The sequence below is a fragment of the Sapajus apella genome, unplaced genomic scaffold (assembly GCF_009761245.1).
Source record: "Sapajus apella isolate SASKATOON/1434 unplaced genomic scaffold, GSC_monkey_1.0 scaffold3, whole genome shotgun sequence".
Lineage (NCBI taxonomy): Eukaryota > Metazoa > Chordata > Mammalia > Primates > Cebidae > Sapajus > Sapajus apella.
The window spans coordinates 54,094,993-54,119,263 of NW_022436943.1; the positions used below are offsets into that span (position 1 = coordinate 54,094,993).

The following is a 24,271-nucleotide window of genomic DNA, read 5'->3' on the forward strand; positions in this document are numbered from 1 at the left end:
TGATGGTATTTTAATTCTTTTATTTCTTTAAAATGTATTAGCTACGATGCTTTTATTATATTTCCCCTCACTTACTATTTAGTGATTTATAGTACAATCTGTACGGAAAAGACACTTGTTTCTCTCACTTTTTCACCATTTTTCTAGATAATCAACCAGTTCCCTTTCATCCACTAAAGACTACAAACTTAAAAAATAATATTACAAACTCATAAAGTTAAATATATTTGCTGAGTTTTGATAAATGTTATAATACTTATCCTTGCCGAAGCTCAAATTATTCCATCTTTGGACAGTGAGAATTTCTATAATGTGGCTCCTGAGTCCTTTTGACATGATCCTAATAGTGTTTGATGACATCCTTGCTTTCTTGTAGGATAAGATGTTCAAGGCTTGTCTTGCGTATTTCCTGTTCTAGCCCTAAAATTAGCCATACATCCAATTTTTAAAAAAACTGATATGTTACTTCAAGACCACAGTGTAGCCCCCAGGTATGTTCATAGATGCTGAGTTGGTCACTCTTTCTAAATCTTCCCATAGGTATATCTCCAGTCCAGGATGTCGCCTTCCATGTTATGTCTCCTTAGGTTCCCCCTTGCTGTGGCAGTGTCTCAGACTTCCCTTGTTTTCAGTGATTTTGACGGTTTTGAGGAATACTGGTAAGGTGTTTTGTAGACTGTCCCTCAATTGAGATTTGTCTGAAATTTTCTTCATTATTACCTTATGGGTTTGGGGAAGAGACCACAGAGGTTGCATGCCATACTTATTAGATCCCATCAACATGACTTATCACTGCTGGTATTAACCTTTATCACCTGGCAGAGGTAGTGTTTGTAAGGTTTCTCCATATTTTGCCCCCTGTACATACTTTACTCTTTGGAAGAAAGTCACTTTTGCTATTGCCCATACTTAAGGAGTGGGGAGTTAAGTTCCTCCTCACTGAGGATGGATTATCTTCATAAAATATGTAGGCTTTCTGTGCATGGGAGACATATCATTAATCTATATTAGTATGGACTGGTGGATATTTATTTTATATTGTGGATTATAAAGCAATACTACATTGTTTATTTTGTTGCTGAATTTATTCCAGCTTTGGCCCTTGGGGGCTCTTTCATTGGCTCCTGTGTCCCTTTGAAATACTCCCATTATTGTGTGTGTGTGTGTGTGTGTGTGTGTGTGTGTGTGTTTTAGCACATTCTTGTTTTCTGGCCCTACAAGATGGCCAAGGCTAATCTTGTATATTTCCTGTCCCATTCTTAGAATAAGACAATTCTCCAAGGAGCCCTGGTTCCTTTTATTGGATATTGGCATTAGAAACCAAGATGTGAGTAGTAGATGTGCTCATTACCACTGAGGTGTCATTGCATCCAGGCTCTCTTCATCAACAGAGACAGGAAATGTATGCATGTGTATATTCTAAGCTGTGCATATAAACATGTCTATAAATATTCTTATATGTAACCATCTGTATCTATATTAAGCTAAGCATGAGTTCATACTGATGTCTCCAACTCTAATTCATGACCACAGGGATATTTCTTTCTCCCTTCGCTTACATGTAAACTTCTGCTCCAACAATGAGAAAAGTGACTCCCAAAATCTGCTATCCATTTACATAATTGTTTAGTTCCAGTATACATATATAGGTGTTGCAAATTCTTAACCCATACCTTGATGGGAAATTCCTATATCAACTAGAGTATGGTGCTTAAGTGCAATTTCTCTTGTCTTTAATCCTACAGACTCAGCTCATTTTCAAAGCTACTTAGAACACCATTTTGCCCTCCAGAACTCCTTCAGCGAGGTTGCTTCATACACTTTTAATACAGTTAGATTCTTTTGTCACAGTCTGATTCCATCATGGGATCTCCTGAACTCCTAAACAATTGTTTTTAAAGCCTGTATATATTAAAGTTCATTCTCTGTGCTGTAAAGTTTTATAGGGTTTGATAAATCCATAGTGTCAGGTATATACCATTATAGTATACTGAGTGTACCACCCTAAAAAATATGCTGAGCTTCATCTATTTAATTCTCCTTTCCCTTATTACTCAAACTCCTCTCACCTACTGATCTATTTACCATTTCTATAGTTTTGTCTTTTCCAGAATATTATATAAATGGAATAATATGTATAAAGCCTTTCAGACGGGTTTCCTTCAGTTAGGAATATGCATTTAACATTCATCGATGTCTTTGTGTAGCTGATAGCTTATTCCTTCTTATAGTGGAATCTTAGTTTATTGTCTGGATATGCCACAGAGTTTTGTTATTGTTGTTGTTGTTGTTATTGTTATTGCCTCTAGCAAATGGTATTGACATTTATTTATTTATTTATTAGTCATTGTAATAGGTATGTAGTGGTAGGTCATTGTTTTAATTTGAATTTCCCTTATGGCCAGTGATGTTGAGCATCTTTCACACACCTATTTGGTAACTGTAGATCTTGTTTGGTGAGTTGTTTGTTTAAATCTTTTGTCCGTTAAAAAAATTGGGACGTTTTCCAATTGTTGAGTTTTGAGTATTTTGGATGCAAATCTTTTACCAGATATGTGTTTCATGAATATTTTCTTCTGGTCTGTGGCTTGTGTTTCCATTCTCAAAACAGTGTCTTCCAAGATCAGACATTTTAAATTTCAGTAAAATCCAACTTATAATTTTCTTCTTTCATGGATCATGATTTTGGTGGTGTATCTATAAACTCATCACCAAATTCAAAACTACAATTTCATTTATGTTTTCTTCCAGAAATTTTATAGTTTTGCATTTAGTTATATAAACCATTTTGTGTTAATTTTTGTCAAGGTGTAAGATGTTTGTCTTGGTTCAAGGTTTTGCATACGCACATCCAATTTTTTGAATTTTCTTTTAAATTTTACTTTAAGTTCTGGGATACATGTGTAGAATGTGCAGGTTTCTTATATATGTATACGTGTGCCATGGTGATTTGCTGCATCTATTAACCTGTCATCTAGGTTTTAAGCCCCACATGCTTTAGGTATTTTTCCAAATGCTCTCCCTCCCCTTGCCCCCCATCCCCACAGTCCCCAGTGTGTGATGTTTCCCTCCCTGTGTCCCTGTGTTCTCATTGTTGAACTCCCACTTATGAGTGAGAATATGCAGTGTTTGGTTTTCTGTTCCTGTGTTAGTTTGCTGAAAATTGGACATCCAATTTCACTGGTATCATTAGTTAAAAAGAATATCCTTTTTCCATGGAATTTTCTTAGCATCTTTGCTATAAATCAATTGATTATACTTGTGTGGGTCTATTTTGGGGGTTTCCTTTCTGTTCTAGTTGAACTATGTGTTTATTTTTTCTTTAGCATCACGCTGTAGCTCTATAGTAAGTGTTGAAATCAGGTAATATAATTCCTCTAGCTTTGTTGTTATTCTTTTATGGTATTGTGCTGGCTATGTTATATTCTTTGTCTTTTCATATAACCTTTAGCATTGGTTTGTTGGTACCTATAAAATACCTTGCTGAAGTTTTGACTGACAATGCATTGACCTATAGATCAAGTTGGGAAACATTGACATCTTAACAATATCAAGTCTTCCAATCCATGAACACACAATGTCTCTTCATTTATTTACATCTTTGATTTATTTCATCAGTGTCTTGAAGACGTCTACATACAGACCTTTATAAAGTGTGTTAAATTTATATTGAAGTATTTCATTTTTGGTGCTATTATAAATATATTGTTTCTTTAATTTCAAATTCCAACTTTAGAATGCTGATATTGAATTTGGAATATTGACATTGTATGCTGTGACTTTACTATATTTGTTTATTCGTTTTAGAAATGTTTTGGTAGAACCTTTGGGATTTTCCGTATAGAAAGTCACATCATTGGTAGATAAACATAGTTTTATTTCTTCCTTTCTAATATGTATTTTATTTCTTTTTGTTGGTTTGTTTCACTAGCTAGGACTTCCAATATGATATTAAATACGAGTGGTGAGAGAGCGTATCTTTGTTTTGTTTCTGATATTAGGGGAGAAAGCTCCAGTCTTTTATCACTAAAGATGATGTTATCTATAGTTTTTTTTTTTTTTTGTAGATATTCTTTATCAAGTTGTAGAAGTTCTCTTCTGTTGCTAGTTTTCTGATAGTTTTTAACATAAATGGATGATGACTTTTATCCAATGCATTTCTTTGGCAATTGACATGATCATATGATTTTTCTTCTTTAAATTATTAATATGGTGAATCACTATTTGACTTTAGAATGCTAGATAAAATTGCATAACTGGTAGAAGTTCTGTTGTACCTTGGTGTATACTTCTTTTTATATATTGTTAGATTTCATTTGCTAATATTTTGTTGAGAGGTTTTATGTTTATGTTTATGAGATACCGGTCTGTAGTTATCCTTTACTTCAATGTTTTTGCTGGTTTTTGTATTAGTGTAATAATGCCCTGATAAAATGAATAGAAATTGTGCCCTCTCCTATTTTCTAAGAGGTTATAGAAAAGTGGTATTACTTTTTGTTTAAATATTGGTAGAATTCACCAGTGAAACCATTTGGGTCTGCTGTTTTATTTAAGTTTAAAAATTATTGATTAACTTTATTAAATAGATATAAGAGTATTCCAATTATTTTTTTCTTCTCGTTTGAATGTAGATAGTTTATGTCTTTCAACAAATTGGTCCCTTGCATCCCAGTTATCAAATTTATTGACACAGAGTTGTTTGTAATATTATTTTCTTATTATTTAATGTCCATGGAATCATCAGTGAGAACCGTTTTTTCATTTATGATGTTGGTAACTTGCATCTTCTTTTATTTTGATTAGCTTGGCTACAGGTTTATCAATTTTATTGATATTGTCAGAGAACTAGATTTTAGTTTTGATTGTCTTTATTGTTTTCCTGCTTTCAGTTTTATTGATTTTTTTGCCCCAATTGGTAGAATTTATTTTCTCCTTTTTGTTCCAAGATCAAATTGCTTTTTCTTTGATAGTTTCCCAAGGTAGAAACTTAGATTGTTATTAATTTTAGATATCATTTCTTTTATAATATATGCATTTAATGTAAATTTTCCTCTACGCACTGCTTTCATGGAATCCCACAAATTTGGTAAGTTGTGTTTTCATTTTATTTTAGTTCAAAATATTTTTAAATGTCTCTTGAAATCTATTATTTCATTCACGTGTGATTTAAGAATGTGTTATTTATTGTTCAACACCCGCCTATGAGTGAGAACATGCGGTGTTTGATCTTCTGCTCTTCTGTCAGTTTGCTGAGAATGATGGTTTCCAGGTTCATCCATGTCCCTACAAAGGAGAACACATGGACACAGGGAGGGGAACACTACACACTGGGGTCAGTTGGGGGGAAATGGGGGAGGGACGGTGGGAGGTGGGGAGCTGGGGAGAGATAGCAAGGGGAGAAATGCCAGATGTAGGTGATGGGGAGGAAGGCAGCAAATCACACTGCCATGTGTGTACCTATGCAACAGTTTTGCCTGTTCTTCACATGTACCCCAAAACCTAAAATGCAATAAAATAAATAAATGGAAAAAAAAAAAGAATGTGTTATTTAATCTCCAAGTGTTTTGGGATATTCTATCTTTCTATTATTGAATTTTAGTTTAACTCCACTATGATCTGGGAACATACTTTGTGTGATTTTTCTACTTTTAAATCTATGAAGGTAGTTATAGACCATAATGGTGTCTACCTTTGTTACTATTCAATGTGAGCTTGAGAAGAATGTGTATTCTTTCATTGGGTAGAATAGTCCATTAATATTGATTAGATAAGTTCAGGTTGTCTATATCAATGATTTCCTGCCTGCATGGTGTATTAATTACTGACAGAGGGATGTTGAAGTCTCCAACTACAATAGTGGGTTTATTTATTTTTCCTTTCAGTTCTATCAGTTTTTGCCTTAAGTATTTTGACATTCTCTTGTTAGGCACATAAATGTTCATATTGCTAATTATTATTAGAGAACTGACTTTTTAATCACTACATAATTTCCATTTTTATCTCTAATAATTTTCCTTGCTCTGATCAATTTGGTCTGAAATTAATATAGCTACTTAATCTTTTTGATTAATGCTAGCACTGTATATTTCTTCATTTCTTAAACTTATTTGAGTCTATATCTATAGTGGGGTTCTTGTGTACAATACCTAGTTGGGTCTTTTTTTAATCTACTCTGGAAAGCTCTGCCTTGTAATTGGTATATTGAGACCATTAACATCAAAAAATAATTATTTTTATGCTTGGTTTAACATCATCATCTTTGTAACTATCTTTTGTATTCATTGTATTTATTCTTTGTTTGTTCACTTTGTTTAACATGCTCTCTGATTTTGATTGAGCATTTTATATGTGATTTAATTTAATTTTTTTTTTGCCATATCAACTATATTTCTTTCTTTAAAAAACTCTTTTTAGTGTTTGCTTAAGAGCTTAAAATATGCATTTTAAATTAACGTAACTCAACCTTCATACTACTTCATGTGTAATGCAGTTAACTTAAACAAAGCATTCCCAATTTCTTCCTTATGTCCCTTGTGACACTGCTGTTGTTCATCTCACTTTTAGCCATATTTTTAACCACCAAATAATTGTTAATATTGTTGCTTTAAACAAAAAATAATGTTTTTGGTCAATTAAGAGAAAAACATTTACTTCATTTATTTTTTCTCTGATGCTCTTTCTTTATGGAGATCCATGTTTCTGATCTATATTATTTTCCTGCTGTTTGAAGAACTATTTTACAGTTCTTACAGAGAATGTTGGCTTAAAATGTAGTTTTCGTTTTTCTGAGAAAGTCTTTATTTCTTCTCTACTTATGAAGGATATAGAATTCTAGGTTGATTGTTTTTCTTTCAACACTTTAAATACTTGACTCCACGCTCTTCTTGCTTGCATAGTTTCTGACAAAAAGCATGATATAATTCTTATCCTTGTTTTTCTGCATGTAAGGCAGTGTCCTTCCTTCTGGTAAGGTGATGTCCTTTACTGTGGTACCCATTAAGATTTTCCCTTTGTTTTTCATTTTCTGCAATCTGAATACATATCTTTTTTTCTGTTTATGCTGCTGGGTTATTTTTATTTAACCAAAATATTTACCATTGAGGTTCTGTGGTTCTGTAATTCTGTGGTTTGTTGCCTGTCATTAATTTTGGAACATTCTTAGCCATTATTACTTTAAATATTGATTTTGCTCAGTCCTCCTTTCTTCTCCTTTTTGTAATCTATGCATATATTTCTTCCTTTGAAATTGTCCCAGAGTTCTTGGATGCTTTAGCCTGTGTCCCCTGCCCAACCCTCATTCACTTTTCTCTTTGCATTTCAGTTATGGAAGTTTCTGTTGACCTGTCTTCAAGCTTACTGATTATTTCCTTGGCTTTTCTGAGCCTACTGATGAGCCCATTGAATACATTCCTTATTTCTGTTAAGTGTTTTTAAATTTTTGTCCTTTCCTTTTATTTCCTTTCATTCTTTCAGAGTTTCCATCTCTGTTTACATAGCCCATTTTTTTCTTGCATGTTGTCTACCTCTTCTATTAGAACCTTTAATATATTAATAATAGTTATTAAAATTCCTGTATGATAATTTTAACATCTGTTATATCTAAGTTTGATTCTGATTATTGCTTTGTCTCTTCTTCTTTTTTTGGTACGTCTTGTCATTTTCTCTTGAAAACTGTTCATATTGTATAAGGTAATAGAAACTGAAGTAAATAGACCTTTTCTGTGAGGATTTATATCTCTCTGGCTGGGAGTTAAGCTATGTTTAAAGTTTGCTATAGTGGTATGTACCAGTAGCTTCAAATTCCTCTAGCATATTAGTTTTTCCTGCTTAATGTGGGTTTCCCTAAATACTCTTACTCAGAAAGAATCAGTGTCTTGCAGCTCTCTCAGCTGTTAGTATACATGGTTAGTATACAGGGTCCTTGTTGGTGTGATGTTAAGATGTAAGGAAGAAGGCCCTGTCAATCTTTTAAATTTTCTTTATGACTTAAAAAATAATCTTCTTTCTTTCACTTTCTATTATCTTTTAAGTCATTTTTTGCTGTGTTTCTGTGCTCTATATTATATTTTGCTGTCTTCATTTCTGAAATATATCTTCTTTAAAATTTTTATTTTCTGAGCTCTCTTTCCAAATTTCTAAGTTTTTCTAATTTTGGTTTGGTTGTTATTTCATGTCTTGAACCACATTAAGTGCTTCAGCTCCTTATAAAAGAATAGGATAAAGTTTTGATATATTTTGTGGGCATGTCTTTCTGGAATGTTTTCAATGACAATAAGATGATGATTATACTTATTATTCACTACTTTTTAATAATAGCTTAGTATAGGATTGCCATCGATATATTTTGTTGCTCATTTTTATATAAAACATTTCCCTGAACTTTTAGAAAGTGCATGGTTCAGGATAGTTTTTTTTTGTTTGTTTGTTTTAACTTTTCAGAGCTTTCTCTTTGGTTGCTTTCATGTAGTCTTTCAAAACATGATAGTTAGAATCTGTTCCCACTTTAAACTGGGTTTTATCTTCTTTTCTACAGCCCTTATCATAAGTGATTTTGATTTCACTCACACAGTTCCTCTCAAGGCTTTATCATGAGAGGGCGATTAGATGATCAGTTTCATGAGCTCATAGTGTCCTGATGGTTCCAGCTCTTCAGGCCTTTCAAACTGTTATTGGATTGAGGAGACTCCGTCCCGCTTTCAGTTGCTTTCTTAGTTTGGCTCACAGCACTTCTCAGTGAATATCTGTTGGCTATATTGAGATCCTTTTGTTCCCGGGTGTGTCATGCCTAGTACTTCTTTCTACTTTCTTCCATACAGATACTGATATCACACACATTTTGGGGCTATTGGGGGATTCTTGCTACCCTACTTCTATTTTGGAATATGTGGGTCTATTGCATCACCCCTTTTTTTCGTTATAAGTATAGTCCACAAGAATTTTGGTTTTGCTATCTAGTAGGTTTGATTTGTGAGAATACTGAGAGATTAAGAAATATACCATCTGTGGGATCCAAGATGGCCAAATAGGAATAGCTCTGGAGTGCAGTTCCCAGAGAGAACAATGCAGAGGGTGAGTGATCACTGCATTTCCAAATGAGTTTTTACTGCCCACAGACCAGGAGATTCCTGGGCTGAAAAGTGCCATGAGTTTCCAGCATGGCTGTTTCAGCTGGCACAGCAAAACTGACACAAATCTGGGTGGCCATTTCAACTGGCACGGAATGCCTGGGAAACAGAGCTGCCCATTCCACTGAAAAAAAGGGGCTGAAACAGAGAGCCAGGTGATCTGGCTTGGCAGGTACCACCCCCACAAAGACCAGCAATCTTAAATGCTCCAGATTGAAAGTTTTGCAGTAAAAGCAGCTGGACCTGGGATAGTCCACTCTGTCGGGGAAAGGACGTCTGCTATTACTGAGACAGTCCACCACTACTGAGGCAGTCCACAATTACTGAGGCAGTCTGCCATTACTGAGGGAGTCCACTGCTACTGAGGCAGTCTGTCATTACTGAGGCAGTCCGCCATTACCGAGGCAGCCTGCCATTACCGAGGCAGTTCTAACTATACCTCCATAAACAAAACTGCAAGGAAGTTCACACTGCAGCTGGGCAGAGCCCAGGGCAGCTCAGCAATGCCTCTGCTGGCAGACTGTGACTAGGCTACCTTCTTGCTGGACAGAGCATCTCTGAAAAAAGCAGCATGTCAGGAACTTATAAATAAAGCCCCACCTTCCCAGGACAGAGCACCTGAGAAAAGAGGTGGTTATGAGTTCTGCTGCAGCAGACTTAAATGTACCTTCCCAGCAGCTCTGAATGAACAACAGAGCTCCCAGCTCAGCACATGAGCTTCTATAAGGGACAGACTGTCTCCTCAAGAAGCTCCCTGACCCCTGTATATCCAAAGAGACACCTCATAAAGGAGAGCTCAGGCTGACATCTGGTGGGTACTCTTCTGGGACGAAGATAACAGAAGAGGAAACTGGCAGCAACCCTTACTATTTTGCAGCCACTGCAGGTGATCCCCAGGCAAGCAGGGTCTGTAATGGACCTCCAGCAGTCCTACAGTAGAGGGGCCTGACTGTTAGAAGGAAAACTAAAAAACAGAAAGAAATAACTTCAACATCAACAAAAAGGACATCCACTCAGAGACCCCATCTGAAAGTCACCCACTACAAAGACCACAGGTAGAAAAATCCACAAAGATGGGAAGAAACCAGTGCAAAAAGGATGAAAACACTAAAAACCAGAATGCCTCTCCTCCTCCAATGGATCATAACTCCTCACCAGCAAGGGAACAAAGCTGGATGGAGAATGAGTCTGATGAATTGACAGAAACAGGCTTCAGAAGGTGGGTAATAACAAATTTCTCTGAGCTAAAAGAACATGTTCTAACCCAATGCAAAGAAACTAAAAACCGTGAAAAAAGGTATGATGAAAAGCTAATGAGAATAAACAGCTTAGAGAAGAATATAAATGACTTGATGAAGCTGAAAAACATAACACGAGAACTTCTCCAAGCATAAACAAGTTTCAATAGCCAAATTGACCAAACAGAAGAAAGGATATCAGAGATTGAAGATAACTCAATGCAATAAAACAAGAAGGCAAGAATAGAGAAAAAAGAGTAAAAAGAAATGAACAAAGCCTCTAAGAAATGTGAGATTATGTAAAAAGATCTAATCTATGCTTGACAGTTGTACCTGAATGTGATGGAGTGAATAAATCCAAACTGGAAAATACTCTTCAGGATATTATCCAGGAGAACTTCCCCAACCTAACAAGGCAGGCCAACATTCAAGTCCAGGAAATACAGAGAACACCACAAAGATATTCCTCAAGAAAAGCAACCCCAAGGCACATAATCGTCAGAATCACTAGGGTTGAAATGAAGGAAGACATGCTAAGGGCAGCCAGGGAGAAAGGTCGGGTTACCCACAAAGGGAAGCCCATCAGACTCACCATGGATCTCTTGGCAGAAACTCTACAAGCCAGAAGAGAGTGGGGGCCAATAGTCAACATCCTTAAAGAAAAGAACTTTCAACCTAGAATTTCATATCCAGCCAAACTAAGCTACATAAGCAAAGGATAAATAAAATCCTTTAAGAACAAGCAATAGCTGAGAGATTTCATCACCACCAGGCCTGCCTTACATGAGCTCCTGAAAGAAGCACTAAACATAGAAAGGAACAACCAGTACCAGCCACTCCCAAAACATACCAAATGGTAAAGAGCATTGACACCATGAAGAAACGGTGTCAACTAATGGGCAAAACAACCAGCTAGCATCAAAACGGCAGAATCAAATTAGCACATAACAATATTAACCTTAAATGTAAATGGGCTAAATGCCCCAATCAAAAGACACAGACTGGTAAATTGGATAAACCCATTGGTGTGCTGTATCCAGGAAACCCATCTCACATGCAAGGACACACACATAGACTCAAAATAAAGGGATGGAGAAAGATTTACCAAGCAAATTGAGAGGAAAAAAAAAAAAAAAAGCAGGAGTTTCAATCCTAGTCTCTGATAGAATAGACTTTAAACCAACAAAAAATCAAGAGACAAAGAAGGGCATTATATAATGGTAAAAGGATCAATGCAACAAGAAGAGCTATCTTAAATATATATTCACCCGATACAGGAGCACCCAGATACATAAAGCATGTTCTTAATGACCTACAAAGAGACTTAGACTCCCACACAATAATAGTGGGAGACTTTAACACTCTACTGTCAATATTAGACAGATCAACAAGACAGAAAATTAACAAGGACATCCAGGACTTGAACTCAGATCAGGACCAGGCAAACCTAATAGACATCTACAGAACTCTCCACCCCATATCCACAGAATATACATTCTTCTCAGCACCACATCACACCTACTCTAAAACTGACCGCATAATTGGAAGTATATCACTCCTCAGCAAATGCAAAAGAATGGAAATCATAACAAACAGTCTCTCAGACCACAGTGCAATTAGAACTCAGGATTAAGAAACTAACTCAGAACCATGCAGCTTCATGGAAACTGAACAACTGGCTCTTGAATGTTGACTGGCTAAACAATGAAATGAAGGTAGAAATAAAGATGTTCTTCGAAACCAATGAGAACAAATATGCAACACACAAGAATCTCTGGGACACATTTAAAGCAGTGTCTGGAGGAAAATTTATAGCAACAAATACCCACATGAGAAATAAGGAAAGATCTAAAATCGACACCCTATCATCAAAATTGAAGGAGCTAGAGGAGCAAGATCAAAAAAACTCAAAAGCTAGCAGAAGACAAGAAATAACTAAGATCAGAGCAGAACTGAAGGAGATAGAGGTAGAAAAAAACCCTTCAAAAAATCAATAAATCCAGGAGCCAGTTTTTTGAAAAGATCAACAAAATAGACCGCTAGCCAGATTAATTAAAAAAAAAAGAGAGAGAAAAGAATCAAATAGATGCAATAAAAAACGATAAAGGGATTATTACCACCGGTTCCACAGAAATACAAACTACCATCAGAGAATACTACAAACAACTCTATGCACATAAACAAGTAAACCTGGAAGAAATGGATTAATTCCTGGACACTTGCACCCTCCAAAGCCTAAACCAGGAAGAATTTGAATCTGTGAATAGACCAATAACAAGGGCTGAAGTTGAGGCAGCAATTAATAGCCTACCAACAACAAAAAAAAGCCCAGGTCCAGATGGGTTCACAGCCGAATTCTACCAGACATACAAAGAGGAGCTGGTACCACTCCTTCTGAAACTTTTTCAAACAATCCAAAAGGAGGGAATCCTTCCCAAATCTTTTTATGAGACCAACATCATCCTGATACCAAAATCCAGCAGATACTCAACAAAAAAAGAAAACTTGAGGCCAATATCCATGATTAACATAGATGCAAAAATCTTCAATAAAATACTGGCAAACTGATTGCAACAGCACATCAAAAAGCTTATCCATCAAAATCAATTAGTCTTCATCCTGGGGATGCAGGGCTGGTTCAACATACTCAAGTCTATAAATGTAATTCCCCACATAAACAGAACCAAAGACAAAAACCACATGATTATCTCAATAGATGCAGAGAAGGCCTTTGACAAAATTCAACAGCCCTTTATGCTAAAAACTATCAATAAACTAGATATTGATGTACATATCTCAAAACAATAAAAGCTATTTATGACAAACCCACAGTCAATATCATACTGAATGGACAAAAACTGGAAGGATTCCCTTTGAAATCTGGCACTAGACAAGGATGCCTTCTCTCACCACTCCTGTTCAATATAGTATTAGAAGTTCTAGCCAGAGCAATCAGGCAAGAAAAAGAAATAAAAGGTATTCAATTAGGAAAGGAGGAAGTCAAATTGTCTCTATTTGCAGATGAAATGATTATGTATTTAGAAGACCCCCATCATCTCAGCCCAGAATCTCCTTAAACTGATAAGCAACTTTAGCAAAGTCTCAGGACACAAAATCATTGTGCAGAAATCACAAGCATTCCTATACACCAATAATAGACTAAAAAAGGGCCAAATCAAGAGCAAACTGACATTCACAATTGCTACAGAGAGAATAAAATACCTAGGAATACAACTAACAAAGGAAGTAAAGGATCCCTTCAAGGGGAGCTACGAACCACTGCTTAAGGAAATAAGAGAGGACATAAACAGATGGAAAAACATTCCATGCTCATGATTAGGAAGAATCAATATTGTAAAAATGGCTATGCTGCCCAAAAGTAATTTATAGGTTCAACAGTAACCCCATCAAGCTACCTATGACCCTCTTCACAAAACTGGAAAAAACCACCTTAAACTTCATATGGAACCAAAAGAGAGCCAGCATAGCCAAGACAATCTTAAGCAAAAAGAACAAAGCTGGAGGCATCATGCTACCTGACTTCAGACTATACTACAAGGCTACAGCAATCAAAAAGCATGGTACTATTACCAAAACAGAGATATAATCAATGGAACAGAACAGAGGACTCAGAGGCAATGCCACACATCTACAACCATCTGATCTTTGAAAAACCTGACATAAACAAGCAATGGGGAAAGGATTCCCTGTTTAATAAATGGTGTTGGGATAACTGGCTAGCCATATGCAGAAGGCAGAAACTGGACCCCTTCCTGACACCTTGCACTAAAATTAACTCCAGGTGTATTAAAGATTTAAACATAAGACCTAACACCATAAAAACCCTAGAAGAAAAGCTAGGCAAAACCATTCAGAACATAGGCATAGGCAAGGACTTCATGACTAGAACACCAAAAGCATTGGCAACAAAAGCCAAAATAGACAAATGGGATCCAATTAAACTCCAGAGCTTTCTTTTGCTGTACAGAAGTGAACCAGCAATCAACAGAATGGGAAAAAATTTTTGCAATCTACCCATCTGACAAAGGACTAATAACCAGGATCTACAAAGAACTAAGATTTACAAGAACAAACAAACAAACCCATTCAAAAGTGGGTTAAAGATATGAACAGACACTTTTTAAAAGAAGACATATATGAGACCAAAAAACATATGGAAAAATGTTCATCATCACTGGGTATTAGAGAAATATAAATCAAGCCCACATTGAGATACCATCTTGCACCAGTTAGAATGGCAAATATTAAAAAACCTGGAGAGAACAGATGCAGGAGAGGATGTGGAGAAACAGGAACACTTTTACACTGTTGGTGGGAATGTAAATTAGTTCAACCATTGTGGAAGACAGTGTGGCGATTCCTCAAGGACCTAGACATAGAAATTCCATTTGACCCAGCAATCCCATTACTGGGTATACATCCAAAGGATTATAAATCGTTCTGTTATAAAGACACATGCATATGAATGTTCATTGTGGCAGACCTGGAACCAACCCAGATGCCCATCGATGATAGATTGGACTAGGAAAATGTGGCACATATACACCACAGAATACAATGCAGCCATAAAAATGATGATTTTGTGTCCATTGTAGGGACACGGATGAATCTGAAAACAATCATTCTCAGCAAACTGACACAAGATATATATATATATATATATATATATATATATATATATATATGTATATATACATACACCGTCTGTGCCATCATCTTCCCAGAATCCCCTCTCTCCTTCTAATGTCCCCTGATAATTAGGGGGAAGGTCAAGCATGGCCTGCCTTTGCATAGTAGTTAACTTGAACATCTTTATTCCACAGTATCATGCTACAATCTTCCTAAAAATCTCCAGGGGCTCCTTCCTTCTCTCAGGATCAATTCCAAAGTCTTTAACATAGTTATGAACATTGAACTTCTGCTGGTTCCCTCCTTTTTCAGCAATAGTGTCTATTCTATTCTTGCACAAACCCTTTGCTATAGGCTCTCACATTTACTCACTATTCTACAACCACAAGGTCTTTCTCACTTGTATGCCTTTGCCAGAACAGTTTTCCAAATGGAATGCTCTTCTACTTTTTCCACTCTCATTTTACTCAGCTCAAAATCTTTTCTACAAATTTTTCCTTGAGTGATGTGGTCAGAATGAATAACGGATTTTGATGCAAAGCAGTCTGGTAAGTAAAAGCACAGATTTTGTCTCTGGGTTCAAATCTCAGCTCAGATGTTGCACACATGTGCGACCTGGGATAAATCTTCATCTACAAACGCAATTGGAATGCCACCTTACTCATCGTTAACTTTCAGGCTTTTTGAGACAATCCATGCAAAAGATGCAGTACTTTCCTGGCATGTATAAGTACTCAGTAACTGGGAGCCATTGTTAATGTCTTTGTCATCTACTAAATTATGTCCTAGAGAGTACAGAACCTCTTCTTCCAAAACTATATTATCCTCAGGGGCTAGAATGTTCTTTTGCCTATATTAAGTATTTAAAAAATATTTGTTGATATTATTTTTAACCATGTGAAGGGGGAAGACTCATGTTAAGTATGGGTAGAAGGCAATTTAGCTGAGAAAAGAGGCAGGAGGTAACTTATAGCTTAGAGGAGAAAAAAAAAAGCATGGCTATTGGACTAATCCAGAACTAGGTTCAAATCCTGGCTACAGCATCTGTAACCTGGACAATATGTGCCTAGCAGAGGATTAAGAACCCAGGCTCTAGAGCTTTTCTTCCTGGGTTGAATCTAGGCAATAACTATGAGATCTTATGAACCATGAGATCTTAGGCAACTTATTTCACTATTATGATCCTCGGTTCCCTTCTCTTTAAAATGAAGATAATCATGGCACCTACCTCATGAAGTTGTCATGGGGATTCCAGAAGTTTGTGTATGTTAAGTATTTAGAACAGTGACTAAATAGGTGTTTGCGTTATTGTTAAAGTGCTGATTTTTCATTCCCATGGAACTATGATGCTGCATCTGTGAAGGAGCTATACTAACAAAAGCATAAGTAAATGGCGATTGAAGTTCTTATACCTATTTTCTGCATTCATGGGTGTCATGTCAAGTAAGAGTGGGACCTATTTTAATTTTGATTGTTTTTAATTAAAATTGGGATAAAAATTATTGTCTGGGCAGAGTTTTGAGATTATTATGCAGAGTAAGACAACCAGAATAGACATTGAGACTGTCAAACATTTTGGTATGGGATCTGGACTCGGTTATTTTAAATTCTGATCCTTTGAAAAGTCAGCTGACTGACTCCAGGTGAGGAATTTCACAAAGATGTTTTACCAGATCAATTAGTTCTTTCATATTTACCTTGAAGAAGGAAGCAAACTTTGTATTGCCGTGATAAATAGAAGAACGATAAATGCACAGACCAAGTTTGACTTGAATACTTCATCCCTCATTTGAGAATACTGTAATTAAAAAAAAAAGAGAATGAGTTACTTTGCAGAAGAGTTGGGTTTTGGAAGAATTAGGTTTTAGCAGTGTTTGAGGTTGAGGGAAACATCAAGAAGAAACAGGGCAATTAGATTTTTTAAAAATAAAAATAATTCATATCTTAATAAAACTTTCACAGAGCATTATCCCATCCCTCCTGCCAACTTTCCAGTGAGAGCCCAGGAGTAAATACAATGGGAGGGAGACTTTGCAGGAAAGTTTCCAGTTCTTCCCCTCCCTCTGAACTCACATTATTTTAACAGAACAGAAGAGCACACATCCATATATGCAGCAAATCAAATTCGCATTGACTTTCTTCATGAGTAAACTTAAGTCATTTAAGGATCTTGCTCTGTTTCGTGTTAAGTTTGGGAACACAGGGAAATGTTTTACCAGGAAGTCTCTCTGCCTCTTTTTTTTAATTAAAAATAAATTCTCAGGCTCTTAAGATAGAAAATAGCCAAAGAGATCTCCAGCTAGTATAGCCCTTTCATTTCACAGAAGAGAAACCAAGACTAATAGACCAATATGCTTGATGTCCTTCTGTGTCTGCTCAAGGCAGCCCTAGGGAATGGTGTTAACTTTATTTTGATTATCCAGAGTACTCAGTAATTTCATTGCCTAGCTTTAAAAGCTTCTAGAAGGTCAGAACTCAATGTGTATTTGCCTCACTTCTGTCTAGTCTCTTGAACCATCTTGGAGTTACTAAGCAGGGGAATATCTACTACTTCCAGAAGGCAGGACGGTTTTTAAAACTTTTTCAGTTTTAGAGCCTTTGAATTAGCCTGAACCCAGCCCCAAATTTGACCTTGAAGACAGAGAGGTATAGTAGCAGGCAGGTTATTTTATTTTCGGTGGACAGAAAGCTAAGGCTCACTTTGGAACTTTGTAACCCCTGATTTGCATTTCATGGTTACTTCATACAGAAAGCTGGCAAATAGAGGCCTCACAACATCTTAGGCTCTATGTCCACAATACTAAGGTAGGGTTTCAGTCAGGTCAAGAAATAATACAGTCAGTCCTATCTGTTGTTGGTATGGTGTTTGAAATCAAGAGTTACATGATTTTTATTTCTTCTGACTTCTTGGTGTGATCTGGGTTTTAGACCGAACCCTCCTTCTCAGTGTCATAGCTAAGGTTTGGAGAATATCCTATAGTTTGTGGGCTCTCTAGGTGAAGCACAGTGCTGCTCAGAGACTGCACATTTATTGCTTTTGCAGGGCAATGCTTTTTCTATTCTTCAGTATCGAGGCTTCTGTCCACTTGCTGACAACCTGCTTGTTATCTGGAGGGGAACCAGGAACATGGCTCTGAAGAATCACTCTATGCCATCCTCAATCCTGATAAAACCACAGAAAACCCATACGATTAATAGGTACTAATAGTGCTACCCAAGAACAGATCACAATCATAGAGGCCTACACAAAGCATCTTGCAAATGAATTAGCCACAAAGCAGTTAATTCAAAGAAAGATAAATGTCTGAATTCCTTCTAACAATCAATTACAGAGGATCTAATTATTCTTTGTTGGCTGATTAATTTTAAACCAGCCTGGTTGCATAGATTTGATAATGAAATTTTAAAAACAGCAATAATAATTTTAGTGTAGTTAATCAGTACACTAAAATTTCTCCTTTTCTTTTTTTATGCCATCCATCATCATCATCACCACCTGTCATCATCACTACCATCCTCACAGCATCTTGGAGTTGTAATTGATCATTGCCTTCCAAATTCAGAAATCCTTCTCATAACATTCATGATGTCAACCCAAATGTCTGTTAATTTTCATCTGATGATCTTTTCTGCTTTATCTGGGAAAGTGAGTTTCTTTTCTCTTATCCTGAGCAGGGCATCTCGGGGTTCTAAACACCATCAACTTGAACATTCTGAGAGCCTGACCCTGAGAGTTCATTCCTTTGCAATGGCTTCCTTTCCATTATTGGCCCTTGATCCTATGAAAAGATCCTTTTTTATAGATCCCAAGCATAAGTCTCTGTGACTCCTTTCATGAATGTTTTTTACTGATGACTTAAAAAAATGTGACATAATCATCATTTGTCCAGACTAAAATTGCATAAGATATTATGTTTTCCATTTTCTTCAGATGGCAAATTGGGTGGAGACAAAGTATAAAGACTCACTTTGCTTTTAGATCTGTCACTATTTTATTGTGAGCAAAGCTAATTTCTTTGAACCTCACTTTTCTTATCTGTCAAATGGGAACATTAATATAGTTCATAAGTTTGGCAATGCTGAAGCATTCTATTATTTTTCTGTTTGAACTAGCATAGCATAGCTGCATAAAAGAAGAATCTTATAATACTTGTGAAGTTGACGTCCACCAAATATAAAATACTGGGTTTCAGAATGTGGTGCATTATTACTTTGGAAATATAAGGAGAGCAGGACTTCAACAAGAAAATTCCTAATTGGCTCAGAATGATAGAGTACTGAGATTGAGTAGTGATTCATTTCACTTCCTCTTGACTGGTAAAGGTCTGAACACTCTGGCTCATAGCTTTAAGTTAGTTGTGTGCTTATGCCTATCAAAGTTAGACACTCCTCATCTCATCCCTGTTCTGTCCTCAACTGGCCCCTCTTATCCTTTTATATCTCAGTTGTGAGCATGAACTAATCAAGAGCTAGATTAACCAGATTTGGATCCCAGCACTAACAACTATGCATCCTTGGACAACATCATTAAGTTTTCTATGTCTCAGTTTTCTTATCTAGAAAATGGATATAATAATAGGAATTATCTCATAAGGGTTACTGGGAGGATGAAATGAGGCAATATATACAAAGTGCTTAGAACAGTGCCTTGCACATGATAATGCTATATAAATGTTTTCGACTGTCAACCAATTAATCATACTTATTTCATTTCTGTACTTTCATCTATGTGAAGCTTGCCTTTTCAATGGTGTTGCCTGGCAGAATGTTGTCTTCTATTCCTCTGTACAGAATTGTACCTTGCACTCAGTGGTTACCCCAAAAATGTTGTTGACTGATTGGTCCACCATGTTTTAAAGGACTCTTCTAAAGAAATTGTAACTCATGTGTGGTGTTTTGACTTGGGAGAAGACCCTGCCCTCATTCTTCCCCATGCTTCTTGAAAGATTACCCACCACTGGGTAGAATTCTTAACTTTTCTGCGATCTTTAGGAAAACTGTTCTTGGAAATGACCTGTGAACCCTTATAATTTACTGAGCCCTTTATCTACAAGAGAACTTGGCAATCACTCACACACACACACATGCACGTGCACACACACACACATTTCATATAAGAATTTAAGATATATATGTTTCAGATAAGCTTGAGGATCAGATAGGTAAAAGAGCTTGTCATAGTCAGTTGTTGGTGACAAAATTCAGACACTTGGAACAAATTACAAATACTTCCTTGGAGATCTTAGATTAGAATTTGGAATATTATTATTTTTCAACATGTAGGGTCTTGGTTGATTCAGAAAAAGGTTGAAAATCTCGAGTAAGAAATTTTAATAATAATGACTAATACCTAGTGCAAGGCTGGTGCTATGCTTCACACTTTACATGAATGTTCTCATTTAATTATTACAACACTTGAGGAAGGTCTTGTTTATCGTACCCTCATTTTGTAGATAAAGAAACTGAGTATTCGATTATCTGAGCAACTCAACAACACCTTCACAGATCACACAGAGAGAATTCAAAGAGTTTTGTTCTAGAGTGCATGGTCTCACTGGCTGCTCTACCTTGCTTTCAGAGTAAGGCGATCTTGTTCATAGATGCATGATCAGGTTTCTTTGGTATATTTCAGTGATGTAATTTAATGATACAAAGAAAGGGAATGTGTTAAAAATATGAGCCTATGTCAATCTTAGAATGAAAGTGAAACAAACAGGTAAAGAATGGACATTAGAACGCCCCCTAGAGGAGCATTCCTGCCCTTCCAGCATTCCCTGCAGCACAGCCGGACAGGACAGGCAGCAGCCCAGGAGAGGCTCTATGCACGGATTTCAAAATCTGTTTTCCACGCTCTGTCCTTACAGTTTTTTGGTAATACTGTGGTCTATTTATACTAATATTAAAATCCTGTTTATAGAAAAAAAAAAGGACATTAGAAACAGCCTAAGAAGGAGAGAGATCCAAGGTGGCTGATCACTAGCAGCTCAGGATTATAGCTCCCAGTGAATGCGCAGAGAACGAGAGGATGCCACACTTTCAGACGAATTTTTGTTGTTCACGCACCAGGAGATTCCCAGCGGAGGAGCCCCACGGGTCACCAGCGCAACTCTTGTGGCCGGCGAGGCGGTTTTGCCACTGCCTTGGTGCGGCGGTTCTTGGTGCAGAGTCAGAAAAGCACCATCAATCTTAACGCCGCTGTTTTGGCCGGCACAGTGAGTTGCTCAGATTTTAGCGCTGGGAATCAACAAGTTGGATGTCCCCTCAGAAACCCAATTATAAAGATGGTAATTATAAAGATCACAGATGGATAAATCTATAACGAAGTGAAGAAACCAGCCTAAAAAGGCTGAGAATACCCAAATCTGAATGCCTCTCCCTCTACAGGGGATCACAGTTCCTCATCAGCAACGGAACAAGGCCTGATGGAGAACGAGTGTGTTCCATTAACAGAACCAGGCTTTAAATGGTGGATGATAAGAAACTTCTGTGAATTAAAAGAACTTGTTCTAACCCAATGCAAAGAAACTAAGAACTTTGAAAAAAGGTTTGACGAAATGTTAACAAGAATACAGAATTTAGAGAGGAATATAAGTGAATTAATGGAGCTGAAAAACACAACACGAGAACTTCACGAAGTATGCACAACTTTTAACAGCTGAATTGATCAAGCAGAAGAAAAGATATCAGAGGTCGAAGACCAACTTAATGAAATAAAACGAGAAGACAAGATTAGAGAAAAAAGGATAAAAAGGAACGAGCAAAGTCTCCAAGAAATATGGGACTATGTGAAAAGACCTGATCTACGTTTGATAGGTGTACCTGAATGTGATGAAGAGAATCAATCCAAGCTGGAAAATATGCTTCAGGATATTATTCAGGAAAATTTTCCCAACCTAGCAAGGCGGGACAATATTCAACTCCAGGTAATACAGAGAACACCACAAAGATATTCCTCAAGAAGACCACCCTCAAGGCACATAATGGCCAGATTCACCAGGGTTGAAATGAAAGAGAAAATACTGAGGGCAGCCAGAGAGAAAGATCGGGTTACCTATAAAGGGAAGCCTATCAGACTCACAGCAGATCTCTCAGTAGAAACCCTACAAGCCAGAAGAGAGTGGGGGCCAATATTCAACATCCTTAAAGAAAAGAACTTTCAACCCAGAATTTTACATCCAGCCAAACCAAGCTTCATAAGCGAAGGAAAAATAAAATCTTTTGTGAACAAGCAAGCACTCAGAGACTTCATCAACACCAGGCCTGCTTTACAAGAGCTTCTGAAAGAACCTCGACATATAGAAAGGAACAACCAGTATCAGCCTTTCTAAAAAATGCCAAAAAATAAAGAGCATCAACATAATCAAGAATTTATATTAACTAATGGGCAAAACAGCCAGCTAACATTAAATGGCAGTACTAAACTCACATACATTATTATTAATTCTAAATTCAAATCGACTAAATCCCCCAATCCAAAGACACAGATGGGTAAAAAATGCCAAGACCCATTGGTATGCTGCATCCAGACCCACCTCACATGCAAAGAAGATTTACTAACCAAATGTAGAGCAAAAATAAATAAATAAATAGAAAGCAGGAGTTGCAATTTTTGCTGATAAAATAGAATTTAAAGCAACAAAGATCAAAAGAAGAAAAGAAGGATATTACATAATGATAAAAGGATCAATGTAACAAGAAGAGCTAAAGATCCTAAATATATACACACCCAATACAAGAATACCCAGATATATAAGACTTATAAAGAGACTTAGACTCCCATACAATAATAGTGGGAGACTTCAACATCAATATTAGACAGATCAATGAGACAGAAAGTTAATAACAATATCCAGAACTGGAACTCAGATCCAGAACAAGTAGACTTAATTAACATTTATAGAACTCTCCACTTTAAATACACAAAATATACACTATTATCAGTACCACATCACACCTATTTAAATATTGGTTGGCTGCTTGTTAGTTATTTTCTTCCCTCATTTTTTTTTCATGTCTCTAAGCACAATTATAGGCATACCCATTTTTTAGACTGCATTCTAGCCCAGGCAATAAAGCAACACCCCCGTTCTCTCTCCCTCTTCCTCTTCCCCTTTCTTCCTCTCCTTCATTCTTTTTTTTCTTTCTTTCTTTAAAAAAAAAAGAAAAAGAAAAAAGAAACAGCCTAAAAATTAGTTTAATAAAATGCCACTACTATATTTTCTTAATTGATGAATGGATCCTCCACATTGGAGGATTGATGAATGGATCCAGCACAATGCAATGCAAAATAATGAGTCCCCTTTTTAGGCCAGGATGGGTGACCTGACAATAGGGAAGAAAATAAAAGACAGTAGATTTTATTTAAATGCAACAGAAGAAGACAGACTACAATCTTCAAATGATAAGGAAATTGTTTCAAAAATGAAAATTTCTATTTGGTTTGATTGAAGTAGAGACTTGTTACTTCCAAGGAAGGAGAGCAGGATAAACTTGTGTTTCATTTTGTTCATGTCTGGGGATTCTGGCCGTGAATTCTCTTGAAAGACATATTCAGAAATGAAATCAGAGTCGTGAAGGTCAATGGATTTTTTAGATCCACCACAAAAAAGCTGGGAAACCCAAGTCCAATCACATGCAAAAAAAATCCATTTCAGATTCCTTATCCACAGAGAGATGATCAGGGAAATTTGCTTACAGATGTGATAGAACTTCTAGACTTCCATATTTTCATGCCTGGGATAGTCCTAAAAACTCTGCCTAGGTGAGGGGGAGGAAAATCACAGTGGTTTCCTAGATACTCTATTTTGACTATAAGCTAAAAGGCACTGAAAAATTCTTACATTTCTACAAGACGTAGAAGATGCCTCTAACTAAAACAATTATCTAGTTAATTGTCTAAACTATAACTGTACTCTGTCTTTTTACCCAAGATTATATAATGGGTGAGATTACAGAATCTACTAGGTGGAGTGAATTGTACTTGTCATCTTGGTCCAACCTTTACTAATGCCAGTTTAACTCAGTAATATCTCTCAGGTATGAGCCGTTAACTCCTGCTTGAATATTTCCAGTGTTGGGGGAAATCAACTCCTTGCTTGGGAGCCCATTTCATCTTTGGATAAATTTAGTTTGAAGAAAAAATTTCCTAGCACATCTTTTATTAGTATATATTAAAACATTTGTTAAAGAAAATTCTCAACTGGGATAATCTGTTCTTTTGCATTAGTGGATGAAGAAATTTCACCAGCATTCTGTTGT

At 36.4% G+C, this 24,271-nt stretch overlaps 1 protein-coding gene across 3 annotated transcripts in view; it reads right to left on the reverse strand.

Moving 5' to 3' along the window:
- Positions 1–24,271, reverse strand: part of ADCY8 (adenylate cyclase 8) — a 261,483-nt gene that overhangs the window by 62,983 nt on the left and 174,229 nt on the right. For all 3 annotated transcript variants that reach the window (XM_032253684.1, XM_032253696.1, XM_032253691.1), the window contains one exon: positions 16,711–16,811. In XM_032253684.1, coding sequence (XP_032109575.1) covers positions 16,711–16,811 — 101 coding nt within the window. The remainder of the gene's footprint in view (positions 1–16,710; positions 16,812–24,271) is intronic.